Source organism: Eublepharis macularius, chromosome 7 (genome assembly GCF_028583425.1).
Source record: "Eublepharis macularius isolate TG4126 chromosome 7, MPM_Emac_v1.0, whole genome shotgun sequence".
NCBI lineage: Eukaryota > Metazoa > Chordata > Lepidosauria > Squamata > Eublepharidae > Eublepharis > Eublepharis macularius.
The window spans coordinates 17,364,365-17,379,113 of NC_072796.1; the positions used below are offsets into that span (position 1 = coordinate 17,364,365).

At 41.2% G+C, this 14,749-nt stretch overlaps 1 protein-coding gene across 1 annotated transcript in view; it reads right to left on the bottom strand.

Moving 5' to 3' along the window:
- CTNND2 (catenin delta 2) overlaps window positions 1–14,749 on the bottom strand; it is a 303,251-nt gene that overhangs the window by 101,126 nt on the left and 187,376 nt on the right. Inside the window, exon 7 of the mRNA XM_054985091.1 lies at window positions 4,315–4,432. Within this exon, the coding sequence (XP_054841066.1) occupies window positions 4,315–4,432 (118 nt within the window). The remainder of the gene's footprint in view (window positions 1–4,314; window positions 4,433–14,749) is intronic.

Sequence of the window (14,749 nt, forward strand, 5' to 3'; positions counted from 1 at the left end):
AAATCTGGGGAAGTTTCTCCAATCTATTTAAGACAAATCAGTGAATCCTAGGTTTATTCAGCCAATCCATCATTCCTTATGGGGAAACTATCTGTGGGCTATCAGGGAGGCTGGGGGTGGCTTTTCCCAAGAAAAATTCCACCAAATTTACCAGGAACCTACTCCTGACTATCCTCTAAAGACAACTCAAATTTCAGGAAGATTGGAACCCAGGATCCAGTTCTATAGGTTCCAGAAGAAGGTGCCCGCAGCCACTCTCCACTGTTTCCTATGGGGGACACATTTCGAAGCAGGCTCTCAGGCAGAAACTCAAAGGGGCAAGACAGTCAGTGGCCAAAGGCAAACTCCCCAAAGCAAGGTTCCAAATGCAACCTCAATCTAGAGCAAGACGAACCTAAATGAAGCCCAAATGCCCCTTGGACAACCTGCCAGCCACTCTCCATTGTTTTCTATGAGGGACAAATTTCCAAGTAGGCTCTCAGGCAGAAACACACAGGGGCAAGGCTGCCAGTGGCCAAAGGCAAACTCCCAAATGCAAGAGGAAGTCAACAAAACCAAATTGATGCAAGGAAATGAATGGAATCCCCCCAGAACCAAAGTAAATCAAGGGGACCAACATCAAACCAGAGAATCATGCAAAACAGAAAATTCCACCCAAACCAAACTGAAGCAAGGGACACTCATGCAACTTATCCCAACTGAACCTGTGACACTCACACAAGGCAGGCAGACAAGGAGAGCTCCTCCACAGACTGGCCACTCCCTCCTCCCTGCCGCACTCCCCTTCCCCCCTGCCTCTGCCTCACTCCACCGTCCCCTTTGGGAAAAAAGCAGGAAATGCCCAGGAAGGGGAGTCAGTAGCTGAAGTCACATTTCCTGGATTCACTTGTATCTATCAGGGGGTCTGGATCTGGGTTCCTGGATTGGATCCAAAAATCTCTGATTTGATTCTGGAAAGTTGGGTTTAGCTGGATTGGTGAAAATCTGGCCTTCCCTCCGAATCCTGGATCCAGATTGTACATCCCTACTAGAGATTCCTGAATCATCCCCCTCTTCTGTACTCCCTTGGTGCCATGTAATAATATGGAAATCATTGATCAAAACAAGTTTAGAAGATCCAGCTTCGCCGCAGTCCACTGTTTCATCTTCTGTTTGACACGGCGGTTCAAGAAACGTTGAAAAATGGCCACTGATTCAGCTTTTCTTCCATTAATGAAGTTAAAACTGCCACCGGGTTCTTTATTACTGCAGACAGCAGGAAGGCTTCTTGGTGCAGGCAGAAAACAGCTCATATTTGTGTGAAGTTTATGACTGACTGCAATGATAACCTGGCAGATCAGACTATTTTACTACCTTACTAATTGACTGTAGGCTATTATATGACATATTGTAATCTGCAAACACATCAATTACAGGGCCACGTGTATTAAATTTCATAGAACAAAGATTCCTGTGTGCAGAATGTGATGCTTTTCTATCCAAAGCATACACGAACACCAGACAATTTTACTTTTCCAAGCTGCAAAATGTATCCAACTGACATTTTACATGTAGCTAGGATGGTGAAATCTAAAATTTGGTTTAAAAAAGAAAGCACAACTAGATGTTTAAGACACAACCCATCTTTTAAGTCACTTACAGCGCAATCCTGTGCAGAATTACCACCTTCTAGGTCCACTGACTTCAGTGGGCTTCGAAAGGTGTAACTTTGCTTAAGACAGCACTGTCAATGAAAACAGAGTATGGGTTTCATTATCTGCAAAATAAACCCCTGCCTTTCTCTTCAAGCAACAACGATTCAATGACTGGCACAGAACTGTTAATACAGAAATCTTTTCAAGTCCTAAATTATGCTTTTAGTACCTGCAGAACTGCGCGGATGCCTTACACCCTGTCAGTGGCATCACTGTACAGAGTGAATGAGGGGAGGGGCTTGCCGTACAGTTCTGACCAGAGCCATGGCCTCCTAACTCCACTGACTTCCATACTTGCAACCGCTGTGTTTGTGTTGCAATGCGCCCTCGCCCGTCTCCATGCATTTGAGATAATATCTAAAGGAATGCCTGGACAGACACAGTTCTTGTGCTGCTTCCAGAGGGCTCTCAGTGCTCATGGAAATGCCCTTATCTCAATTTGCCTTAGAAAGGAAAAAGCACCAGTAGACGTCCTCCCCCCACACTCACATGTGGGACTATCTCCAAGGACTTCCACTGAATGAAGCACCCAGCCTGCATTTCCCCATATCTTATGGCATGAGCATCTCTGTTTGGTCCGGGTCTTGATTTCCTGTTGCATGATACAGCTAAGTGTCATGGGTCTGAGGCACAGGATTGCTATGCATATTTTCTTGCTTTGTTATAGGTCAATTATCCTGAAATTAGGCCATAACCCTTGACTTAGAGAAAACCCTCTTCCTACTCAATAGTCTGATTCTTTAAAATTATGAATGATAGAAGTGATCTCTCTATAGGCAAGGATTTCCAGACAATGCAGGCTATGGACTAAAAAGTATCATCTGGCGCTGGAGCATACTCCAAATCAAGGTCATTCTTCTTTAGTCTCTTGCCCATGAAGAGACTTCACTGATATTTGAGAGTTACAGGACAGATGCATCAGGACTGAATGCACTGCTCTGCCTTACTTGAATGGAGCAGTTGCTGTCTTCCAAGCCTCTTCTGTACCATTTCATTTATGACAGATGTGTACCTCTATCTCACAATCCCACATGATGGTGTAGCATGTCCTGTCTGGATTCAATATCCATATAAAAAACATGTAATATGGCCTTAAGTCTTAACCAACCTCCACCCGAAAAGCATATGTATTGAAAAAAGGGGAGATAGGAGGGTTGTTGTTGTTTTTTACAATTTTTGTGTAACAAAAACAGGGTTGGATCCCACAGACCTGTTCTGCTAGTGGAGGTATTTTCCTCTGATAGAAGGAGACTTCCCTTGATATAAGGGAAGGCTTCATCCGCCAGAGGACAGTATCATCGCTAGCTGAATAGATTTATGAGATCCAAATGACTATTTTTAATCTACAACTGATATCACACACTGTGTAAAGTAAAGCTCATTCTCAATCCTCTGCCTCACTCTCCCCAGCATCTCCTGTTCAGGCTGAAAGTGTTGTTTAGGTACATGGACAATTTGGAATTCATTACAGCCTCCATGACCGAACACCTTTCTGTCCAAATACAGTGAATTCTAGGGAACAGAAAACATGCACAGCAAAACTGACACATGACACAGGCTTCTGATAAAACCCAAGATCCTAACATGTAGCTTTTATCATAATAAATGCATCTTATAAATTATAAACCTTCTGGAAATTTTGAAGCTACAGGAGAAAAAAGTTTTTCTCCCTTGTTTTTGGGAAAAAGCAGAAAATTGGAGGAAAACGGAAACATATGCAATATTTACTGTCCCATTAAACCTAAACTAATTTTACTGCCTCAACAACATAAAATGCATCCTTTATAACTGACTTAGCATTTAAAATATCAATATTTGACATATTTATGGAAACTAAAAGTTGTAAATGTTTTAGTTTTCCATAAGCAAAACTGCAAATATATTCAATACTAAAGAGAAAACTGCATGCGCCCTATACTATCTTAGCACATGTAACTTAATTTCTGCTACTCGAAAAGTAGAAAAAATAGGAGTTAAACAGAAAACACAAGTTTTATAGTAAACAACATAAAACATATTACTTGGTCAGAAAAAGAGTCACATACAAAAAAATTAGTCATATTTTGATATGTAGTTAAACTTTGTAACATTAAAGCATTGAACTATTCGGTAGTGTATTATCAGCATACACATTTTAGCATGTTATGTACAAAATTAGTCATATTTAAAAATAAACGTATTGGCACCTCAAGTTTATAATTGGAACCAGTTTTTGAAACTTCTGATCCTGAGCCCTCATTTTTATCCTCATGCAGTCTTTGGAAAACATGAAGTCTGAACAAATTGAAACAAGCTTCTCTATTCTTTCATAACTTCTAGGTGCAGAAATGCATCTTAGATGTAAGAGTTGTATATGTCTACAGCATGCTCATCTTGTCTTTAAAAGCATTTCACTCATTTGAAAAGAAAAAAAAATTCATACTAGTGTTTTTTTTTTTCAGTACTCCTCCAAATTTCCAATTTCTCTATTTGGAAAAAATGGAAAAAAGGCCTTGGGAAAAAAAAAAACCTTTTCTTCATTTCCCCCCATTCCCCCCCGCCCCCCAGGCCTTCACATCTCTTGTCTCATTTCCTCACTGGGACTTGTGATTCTGTTCCTCTAAGGACAAAGATGACAAACCTTGCTATCAATTTCACTGCTTCCTAGAGCAGACTGAATCACGTACAGCAACGCATCAGTAAGTCCATCACACTCTCTCATTCTTCTGCGGGCCTCTTCTCCAGCAGAGCTGACATTCCTAGAAGAAAACAACAGTGGTCATGGTCTGCCCAATGTAGCTCTTTGCTTTCAATAATGGATGTTCTATAGTTTTTTCTGTACAAAGTAGTTACCACTTGCCATAGTTCAGTAATTGTGACTCTATCAGGGCAAGCCTAAAGAGAGTTACACCATTCTAAATCTAGAAGGGTGCAATTCTGTTTAGGATTGCACTGTAAGTGTGTAACACAAGTCTCTTCCAATTCACTTCAGATGATCTGGATCTCAGAAACAAATGGGCTAACCCGAGAGGCAACTGTGGGAAGGGAAAACACTTCTGCCACTCCTAAGTCAAAGTTTTGCTCCACTCCTAAGTAAAGCACAATATAAAATGCACGTGAATATTTAAGAGTGCCCTGCCCTCGATAGCCCAGGTGAGCCTGATCTTGTCAGATCTTAGAAGCTAAGCAGGGTTGGCCTTGGTTAGTAATTGGATGGCAGACCTCCAACAAAGACCAGGGTTGCAGAGGCAGGCAATAGCAAACCACCTCTCTTAGTCTCTTGACAGGAAAACCCGTCAGGGGTTACCATAAGTCAGCTATGACTTGAGGGCACTCTCTACCACATCACAGTTAAGAGTAACGAGGGGGCCTTATACCTCATTCCTTTTCTTACAAGAAAGTCTCACCTATCTGTAATGTTATGAACAACTATTCCTTGGAAAGCTGTTTCGATTTAAAATCTCCAGGATACTCTCAAGTTTTTCTTATATACTGACAATTTTACACCAAAACAAACTCCAACCTTGTATCAAACTCAATTTTATGTTAAAATAGCACTATGGCTAATGGAAACTTAGTTTAGAAGATGCTACTTCAAAAATGTTAAGTACCAGAGTCAAGCTCTCCAATGCTCTCAAATTGGCAATACATGACAATAGAGGGATGCATTTTTGATACTGATGGCAATATACCACTTCAGGTTTCCCAAAACTATAGCAATAAAACACTGAATGAAAAGTAAGACTAGATGGATTTCACAAAAGCATTGGAATTTTCAATGGCACCAAAAAGTGGGCTGTTTCAGTCAGAAGTTCAGGGCTTTTTTTCAGCGGAAATGCGGTGGAACGGAGTTCCGGCACCTCTTGAAAATGGTCACATGGCCAGTGGCCCCGCCCCCTGATCTCCAGACAGAGGGGAGTTGAGATTGCCCTCCGCACCGCCAAGTGGCGTGGAGGGCAATCTAAATTCTCCTCTCAATGGAGATCAGGGGGCGGGGCCACCGGCCATGTGACCATTTTCGCTGAGGATGATTTAAACTTTTAAAACTCCCCCCTTGTTCCAGCTGACCCAAACTGATGTCATTGTGTGGTCCTGAGTTCCACCACCTCTTTTCCCAGAAAAAAAGCCCTGTTAGACTCTATGTTAACAAATATAAACCCCCCAAAATCTAAGACTATCTTTATCTGGTTGTGGAGAAAAGCCATTAATTTTACCTGTCCATTTAATGCAATCCATAAACACCCAAACTTGATTAATCTGAAAAGCATATGCAAGTTTGTATAGCGTCATGTTCTCTCCCCTAGCAAGCAGGTTATCTGAAGGCAAACAATTTCTGATGGTCACATGCAGAACATGGGGCATCGGGCAGAGCCTCCTAGCAAATGAACAGCAGTGTATCGCTCCACAAGCAAAGCTTCTCCGTAATCACAAGGCTCCCATTAAAGTAAATGGGATTAACAGTGCCATCCTAAGCAGGTCTATGCCTACCCAAGTGTAGTCTATGGGGATTACTCCCAGGAAAGCATTCTGAGGATTGCACTGTAAAAAGATTAACTGTAATGGGATCGATCCTGAGGAGTGTTAGTGTGTAGTCGCAAAATAGTAAAGAGTCTAGTAGCACCTTTAAGATTAACCAACTTTACTGTAACATAAGGTTCCGAGAGCTACAGCTCTCTTCGTCAGATGCATCTGACGAAGAGAGCTGTGGTCCTTGAAATCTTATGTCTCAATAAACTTGGTTAGTCTTAAAGGTGCTACTGGACTCTTTACTGTAATGGGATAGTGCTCTATATTCCTCTTTCGAAATGACCACTGTTCCATTAACCCCATGTGAGGCTTGAATTAACTGGTCCCAAGACACAGCAACCAATTCCTACCATTCTGCTGAAGTACTTCCCGGACACAATCCAGCAACAGTCCATCGTAACTCTGCCTCCCATGGAGATAGAAGGGACGCAGGAAACCCCATTCCAATGCTTTCATTGGGTTACCGGTGCTACTTTTCCTGACGTTTACATCAGCAAATAAATCATACATCTTTAAACCCTTCAGCTACTGATTTCGTGCTGCATAATTATATACGCCACTATGCATTTGAATGTGGTTCAGAGGTGTTGATCTTCCAGTCAAATGGCCTGAAAAGCTATTTTAATGTTCATTTATTCAGCCACCCTTTTCATTCTGAAGGCGTCAGTACAATTAGTCGATGTAGCCAAAGACCTAACAGGTGGCCTCTCTCCTTGGCCGCACGCACGTCTGGTCTTCTGGCAAAATATGATGCCCTTAATGATGGCGCCGTGTGTTCGGAAAGGCAATCAAATAGCAACATCAGAGTTTCTTTTTGGGGGCCCAATTTAAAAAAAAAAACAACTTGCCAGAGTGATATAGGTAGTCAAGCCCTCAGGGAAGGGTTAATTGTCCCAGTTTAGTAGAACTGTTATATTATAATGCTAATGCAGGCTAATGGGGAAGACCTCTTGGATTTTCTTAAGGATACAAAGATTCCTTCAGTCACAATAAAGGAGACAGCAGTGCCTGCCTGCTAATGATCTTTCATATTAAAAGGGAAAGAGTTCAGAAGAGGAGTGATATTAAAATTGTCGTTAAAATTAGAAAGTAAAGGGATAGAACAGTTCAGAAAGGAAGCACAGTCCTTGAAAGCCAGTTTGGAGTAGTAGTTAAGAGCAGCAGGACTCTAATCTGGAGAACTAGGTTTGATTCCCCACTCCTCTGCTTGAAGCCAGCTGGGTGATCCTGGGTCAGTCACAGCTCTCCAGAGCTTTCTCAGCCCCACCCACCTCACAGGGTGATTGTTGTGGGGATAATGATAACATAACTCTGTAAACCACTCTGAGTGGGTTTTAAGTTGTCCTGAAGGGTAGTATATAAATCGAATGTTGTTGTTTTACTATTATTACTGAAGCAAAGTATATGCTGTCCTTTCTTCTTCAAAATGGACATTACATTTCCCTTACTCTAAGAATTCAGGGATTGGCCAGCCCCTAACATGCTTAAATTGGGTTCCAAAGAGGAGACAAACTATATACATAATGTGTCTTGTTATTCCTTAAAGACAGGCACAGTGAGAGGTATTGCCTTGCCCACTCCCAGTACGCCATTATCCTGAGGTAGGTAAGGGCCCCACCTATTATTAAAGGTTACTTCTCTCATCCACTGCCCTTGATCTTGGCCATTATTGCTGGTCATTCCAACTCAGATTCTCTAGAATGGGTCCTTTCACCATATTGTCAGTAGTGATTTGGGCAGATAAATCAGGGACTCCCAATTGTGTCGACTCTGTGGGCACTATTTCAAGAACAACCACAAAACGGCTGCTATGGTGGTCGAGGCACCAAATATTGAGAGGCTCCATGCCAAACAATGAAGGCGGCTGTTTCTAAAAGAGTAAAGCCTCCTGGGATCTTCTGAAGTACTTTATGTTCAGCTGAGGAAGAGGAAGGCTAGGACTGGCTCTTTGCTTTGAGAAATAGGTGTTTTGGGGATGAAGGAAGTGGGTGCCAGTAAACACATTGGTGGGCACAGTGCTGCAGATCACTAGGATCACCCAATTGTTAGCCGTATGCCTGGCAGTTTCTAGTCCCACACCTCCCTTGTATCCATAACAGTGGTGAATGGAAGTAAAGATTCTTCCCTGTGCTAACTTGTCTGTCAGCACTGGAAACAAAATCCAGCACATACTAGAAGACACATTCTTCCTGTAGGCTACCCTGGCTTCCCTTGGCAGAGGAGATGCCCACGGGTTAGAGGGGTGGCACAGCACCACCTCCACCCCAAACTGTGGTTTCCCTTTACTCTCACTTGCCTTACAGGCAGGCAGGGACATAATGCAGAACACCTGGGAGTAAGTGAGGTTTGCAAAAAACAGATGCTCTGAAAACATAATGGGAAGAAAAAGGGACAACGGCTGACCTCTGCCCACCATCCTGTCAAGAAGGTTCCCACACTCCTATTGTTCCTCAGAACATAAGACAGAACTCATTAGGATGGCATTTTGATAAAGCGAATCAGGATGTAGTTAATGCAGGTAATGTCTTGAGAATTTAAGGGAGTCTTCATTGTGTATATTATGTTAATTTATTTTAAAAAACCCACTGTTCTCTAATTTTATAATACATCTCTATTGCTATTTGTATATACTTTTTCACTGCATAGTTCTTCAAGGCTGTCCTCACAAAGATGGTTTCCTCCACCTTTACTTCCTTACTGCAGTACCATTTTCAGAAGCATCTACAAGTTGTCGCCCTCAGTTGATCCTTTCCCCTTGTTTTCCTCTGCTTTGCGGTGATCTTTCCCAAAACTAGTCTGATACAATCTTCTGAAATGACTGCAGTCAGTGGGCCCTTGGATGCTTGGCAGATGGGAAGGTGTGCATTTTTGCAGGTTCTACCCAAATTGGTGCCATTGTCCTTACCTCAGTCCCTGAAGCAGTCATTTACCCCTAGGACATCGGAGGGCTTTTTCAGGCCTTAAAAAAATTGGTAATAGCTACAGTGCTATAGCTGTATAGTATAATCATCTCTTGCAACTGTGTAGTAGTTTCTAGCTTTCATTTTAAAAAAAGTCTCTAGTCCTTTCGGTTGTGGAGTTATAACCAGAAATATAACCAGTACTTTTCTCCTCATAACTCCACAACCAAAAGGGCTAGACACTTAACCTTTTTTATATATGGAAGATAGGGACTAGTAATACATCATTATAATAATATGATGCTATTGGTTCTATGTATTGTATGCTTTTTCCTGCTTTTAGTTGCTTTAGTTGCTTTTAGCTGTCATCCTTCTTCAATCTCAGCAAGAAAGGTGGACTAAGGCCGATTCCAGACGACTAACCGGAAGGCACTTCATGCCGCCATGTTCCGGATCGCAACGGGGAAAACGCGAAATATCGCATTTTCTCACGCAAGTTTGGTGTGACGTCGCGGCAAACTCGCGCGAGAAAATGCTATATTTCGCGTTTTCCCTGGCGCGATCCGGAACATGGCGGCATGAAGCGCCTTCCAGTTAGTCGTCTGGAATCGGCCTAAATATAAATAAACTTTGATGGGCAACTGTAGTATTAAATATTTTGTATGGTTTTTAATGTCAAGCATGACATTTTTACTTTTTGTTTTGGGGGTAGCCTTTTATTCTAACAAAGCATCATGAGACTTGTACGCAACTGTGTTTTTAAAAGAAACCCCTTTCTTGTAAAATCCCTTGTTTGTTTCTTTTTCTACATCACCCTGAATCAAAGTAATAACACGAACATGGAGTCTTAGCACTGGGAAAAGCAGGACTTTTGCTCCCATCACAAAAGGCAAAAATGAGCATGTTTGTGTATTCCATTCAAACAATGGCAGGACTTGTCACTCAGCCAAAAATCATTGCGGATCAGTCAAACAAACATGTTAAGTTGAATAAAGAAATGTCTAACAATACAAACAAACTGGGAAAGTAGTTTTTCTAATCCATACAAAAAGTTCAGTAGGAATAGAATGAATACCCATCAATTTCTATTCCTGAAAGCCAGAAAATGCATATTTGCCGCTACAGGTAAGTGTATTTTTTAAAAAAAGAAACAGCTTTCTGAACAGGTATTGCAGGAATAGTAATGGTGTTTCTGCTCAAACAGATGCACAATTATGGCACAAAGTGGGGACTGCGAAGCAAAAGTCCTATCTTTTTAACAATAGAATATCTCCATACACAATAGCAAGCTATTTGGCACTTTGATCAATTGCCTTGGGGAGCTAATTTAAGCCACAAGGTGGACCACAAATGTTACAAATAAAGTAAGAAGCGCACTTAGGATAGAATGCAAACAATCTGAAAAATCCTAAAGTCATGCAAAATGTGTATCAGCATTTCTAGGCAATTGTCTTGAATGTGCAATATCACTTTTTGAAAAGATGGAAATACCCATGTAAATAATACGGACACTTACACATATCCCTATAGATTAGAGAAAGCAAGCAAGCAAGGAAGAAAGGAAGTATAAATGATTCTCTGTCCCATGTAACATTCTTGCAATGGTGTGTTGGGTACGAGGGACTTCCTTGTAGCCCCAAAACAAATCGTTAAGCAGAAATTACCACACAGTAAAACAAAATCCATTTCCTGTTTCAGACAGCTCCTGTCCTTAGGCAGATTTCTGACACTGTTCATGCAAGTTTCAGGAATTCAGTTAAGGTTCTCCCTGTGTTGCCAGAAATATTCAACATGTCATACTTTATTAAGTTAAAAGTATGCCATCCAAACTGAACATGGGATCAGAACTCATTCCCATCTTGGGTCTGAATTTACTGTACAGCACGTAATGCTAGTTGACATCCCCTAGCTCCAGAAAAGACTTGTCTCTAGTTTAATGTGAAATGACTGGAACATCAACTAAAATTAACAGTTTAATAGAACAAAACAGCCCACATAGTTCATTTTAGAGAGCTTTTTGTTACTTTCAGAATAAAAATAGCCAAGTAAGAGATTTACACTTTCTCTATGACTTCGTAATTTGTTTTGGAAATTACTAGTGTGTTGTGTTAGTGATGGAAGAGATTCTCATTTTAAACTGTCATTTCTGTATTTATGTTTTAGTTATTATTTAGGTCTATTTTTATTGTTGCCTTGCATTTTATTCTTAATTTATGTTTGTTCCTTTTTATACTCTATCTCATCTTAAGGGCTCAAGAGAAGTAGCAGTGCATGCACAAAAGACAACCTTAGACAACCATTCGATTTACTGCCCTGAAACCAGGCATTTCTAGCATAAGTGTGACCACTGAAAATAGGCTCAGAGAGAATTTTTTTGCAGTGCTTCTGAAAATGCACAAGCTTTCATTGATTAAAGGATGGGGATTAGCCACCAAGAATTTCTCTGTTAAGGGATTCAACAACACACGGCTATCTATCTCAGCTGCAATTCTAGCTTTCCCTTACTATCCTGGCCATAAACCATGTTTAATCAAGCAATATCTTGCTTGCAAGTGAAATATGACCTGTTGACACTACTCTCAATTCACTAATGATTTCATTACAGAGAAAGGAAACATTACAAAGAATAAGTGCAGCATTAAAAAAAAGAACAAACAAAAGATGGCTTAGATGTGTGCCATGTGTGGCTTTGCAAGTGGATAGATCCAGAGGAGTCAGCCATGTTAGTCAGTAGTTGTAAAATAGTAGAGTCCAGTGGCACCTTTAAGACTAACCAACTTTATTGTAGCATATGCTTTCGAGAACCACAGCTATCATGCATCTGATGAAGAGAGCTGTGGTTCTTGAAAGCTTATGCTACAATAAAGTTGGTTAGTCTTTAAGGTGCTACTGGACTCTTTGGAAATGTAGAAGTTCTAAAAGTCTTTAGTTGATGGCAAAGAGTCCAATAGGGCAGTGACTGCAAGGTCTCCTCGCCATTCATGCCATAGAGCAGTTCTAGCAAATCCATGCATCTATTAAGCTGGGATCAACTAAAAATCCAACACCAAAAGAAAACTCTTATGAGCCCCGCAATCTCTCCTGGGAAACTAGACTCATATTTTACTGAGGAAAACTGGGGTAAATATTTGGAATACAAATAATCATGTTTGGAAATCACCCATGATATAATGGAAACGATGAGTAGCAGTAAATTCAGTAAATTAATCAAAAGACATCTGAGAGATTATTATAATTTATATTATTTAGAGTCCACCTTTTTTTGCTGAGACTCAAGGTGGATTACATAGCATGATATTAGTACAGTCAATATCAAGGACACTTAAATAAAAACGCCATAGGGTAAATTATTACAAGTTTATAAAGACATAACATTAGCAAAAATCCCATACAGAGTTAAAGAAATGCTGAAACAGAGCACAAGCAATTCTAAGACTGACATTAGACAACATAGAACAACTCAATAGGGCCATACTTAAAGCAACAGGTAGGGCGTACGGCAACATAGTGGTGTAGTCTACGGTCCCTAACTCGTCAGTGAAGCATTTCTTTGAGACCACCTCCATACAATACAGCCAAGCTCTTTTGAATAATTAAGTTTTGCATCATCTGCGGAAAGCCAGCAGAGTGGGGGCTCTCCTGACCTCCTCAGGCAGGCTGTTCCAAAGGGCAGGATCTTGATTATAACAGTATAACAGCTGGTATCCCTCCTCCGATAAAAATGCCAAACTATCTGTTTGAGTTAACTCTCCCTAAGTACAGAAGAGCATTTATGCTTGCATGTCTGAATACTTTGCCATCAGTGGTGCTGTTGGGAAGGTTTTGTAGTATTCCATACTCTAACAGGCTCTGTGGATATTATGGTACCAATCGAATTGATACTATAGATGTGGGCATCCTGGTCTTGCAGCTTGGCTCTCTGACTGCTGTCCAATGGACTTTTCAACTGTCACTTGTCCAACATTCCGCCAAGCTGCCTACATTTCCCATCAAAACTTGAGGGAAGCTGACAAGTGTCCAACCTGTGCCTTTTGTCACTTGTAGTTCCGCTCTAAGATACACAAGTAATATTTTGTGACTAAATTTTTGGTGGCTGTAGTAAAATCATGTTGTAACTTGGGCAGTAAAGCCTAGGTTTCCTTTTTAGTACGTGATTGCTTGCTGTTTATGACTTTGGTTATGAAAACAGTAATTAAGAAGAAAGAAAAGTCTTAAAGATTAGGAAATGGAGACTACGCACCCACTTGAACGTGAACCACTTAATACCGTACAAATAGTAGTGGGTAGCAGGGCAAAGTTACATCCTTCTAAGTGTAAACCTCAGAGTCAAGAGGACCAGGTTCAATGTTTACCAATTCAAAATATAAATGCAATTTATTTAAACACAACTATGAAACATTCCCAAAGTTATCAGTAACCAGTGACCCCAGTGCAAAGTCCTACTCACAATCCCTTGGTAAAGTATGCAGACAGTTCTGTGGATTTGGCCAGAGGCTATGCCTGGAACAGCGAACGAAATATCCAAAAGGCCTCGCCACAGCAGGACTCTGTTTGTGAAGACGCTGCCTGAATCCTGGAGCTTGCTTGTTGCCCTAGGAGCAGTTCCCCTTTCCTCCTAGCAAGATGAAGTTGGGCAGCTCTGTACTAGGGTGCTAGTCTCAAAGAGTCAACAAGTTCAGCTTCTGCAATCCCTGTTCTTTGCTCTTTCTTGCTTCTTCAGCTCTTGTCAGCTACTGAAGGGTTCAGCTCTTCCTAGCTCCAAAGCTTGGAAACAAGCTTTCCCTTCCAAAAAGTAGTAGCTTGAGCTCCCTTCTCTCCCTCCCTCCAGTCTTTCCAGCTAGCCTAGCCCTGTATTATACCACCCTTCGTAGTCATGGTGACCCATGAGCCTTTGCTAAACATGCAAATTAAACAACCCTAGGTACAGCTCAGTTATCTGCTAGTCTGGTCTATCTATGTATCTGCAGTCTATTAATCAGGCCTAGGTCCTAGGCCCCAAACCCTTTTTCCAGTACAGGCTTACATAAGCTTATTGACTCACTTAGGCCTTCTTGAGACAAGCCAGGGAATACATCAAAACAACCTGGTAACTTCCACTACATGAAGGGGATGCCCTGGCTTGGATAATCAGACTCTATGTACTTCCTATGGATTAAAGTTTCCTCTTTGTCCTGTCTCCTCCCTGGAATTCTCACAGCATAGAGAATATTTCACTTGCATTACTGTACAAGCTGCAGTTGCACAGATGAGGTTTTTCTTCTGACAAGTTGGTCCTTCGGCTTCAACATATTTTTCTAACTCAGTAATATAATGAATTGCCATAAGGGAATTCACTGAGGAATATACTGCACTTTGGCTTCATTGCCTGAAACCATCTAATTTAGTTATGTCTCTCCAAATCATAATTCTGGAAATAAGAACATTTTCTCCTTTAGATGACAGAAGGTACACAGTTCAGGGTAATTTTGGTATACTGCAGTGGTCTTCAACTTTTCTGCGTCTGGGGTCCAATGAGGAGGAGGCCCACCGAGCTGTGATCCATGTGACAGGAACAGGAGATGACAGAGTTACGGCTTCACCAAAATTTGTGCCAGCAGACCAAAAGTGCTGGGGGACAGGAAACACATGCTCAGCACTTGGAGATGTATC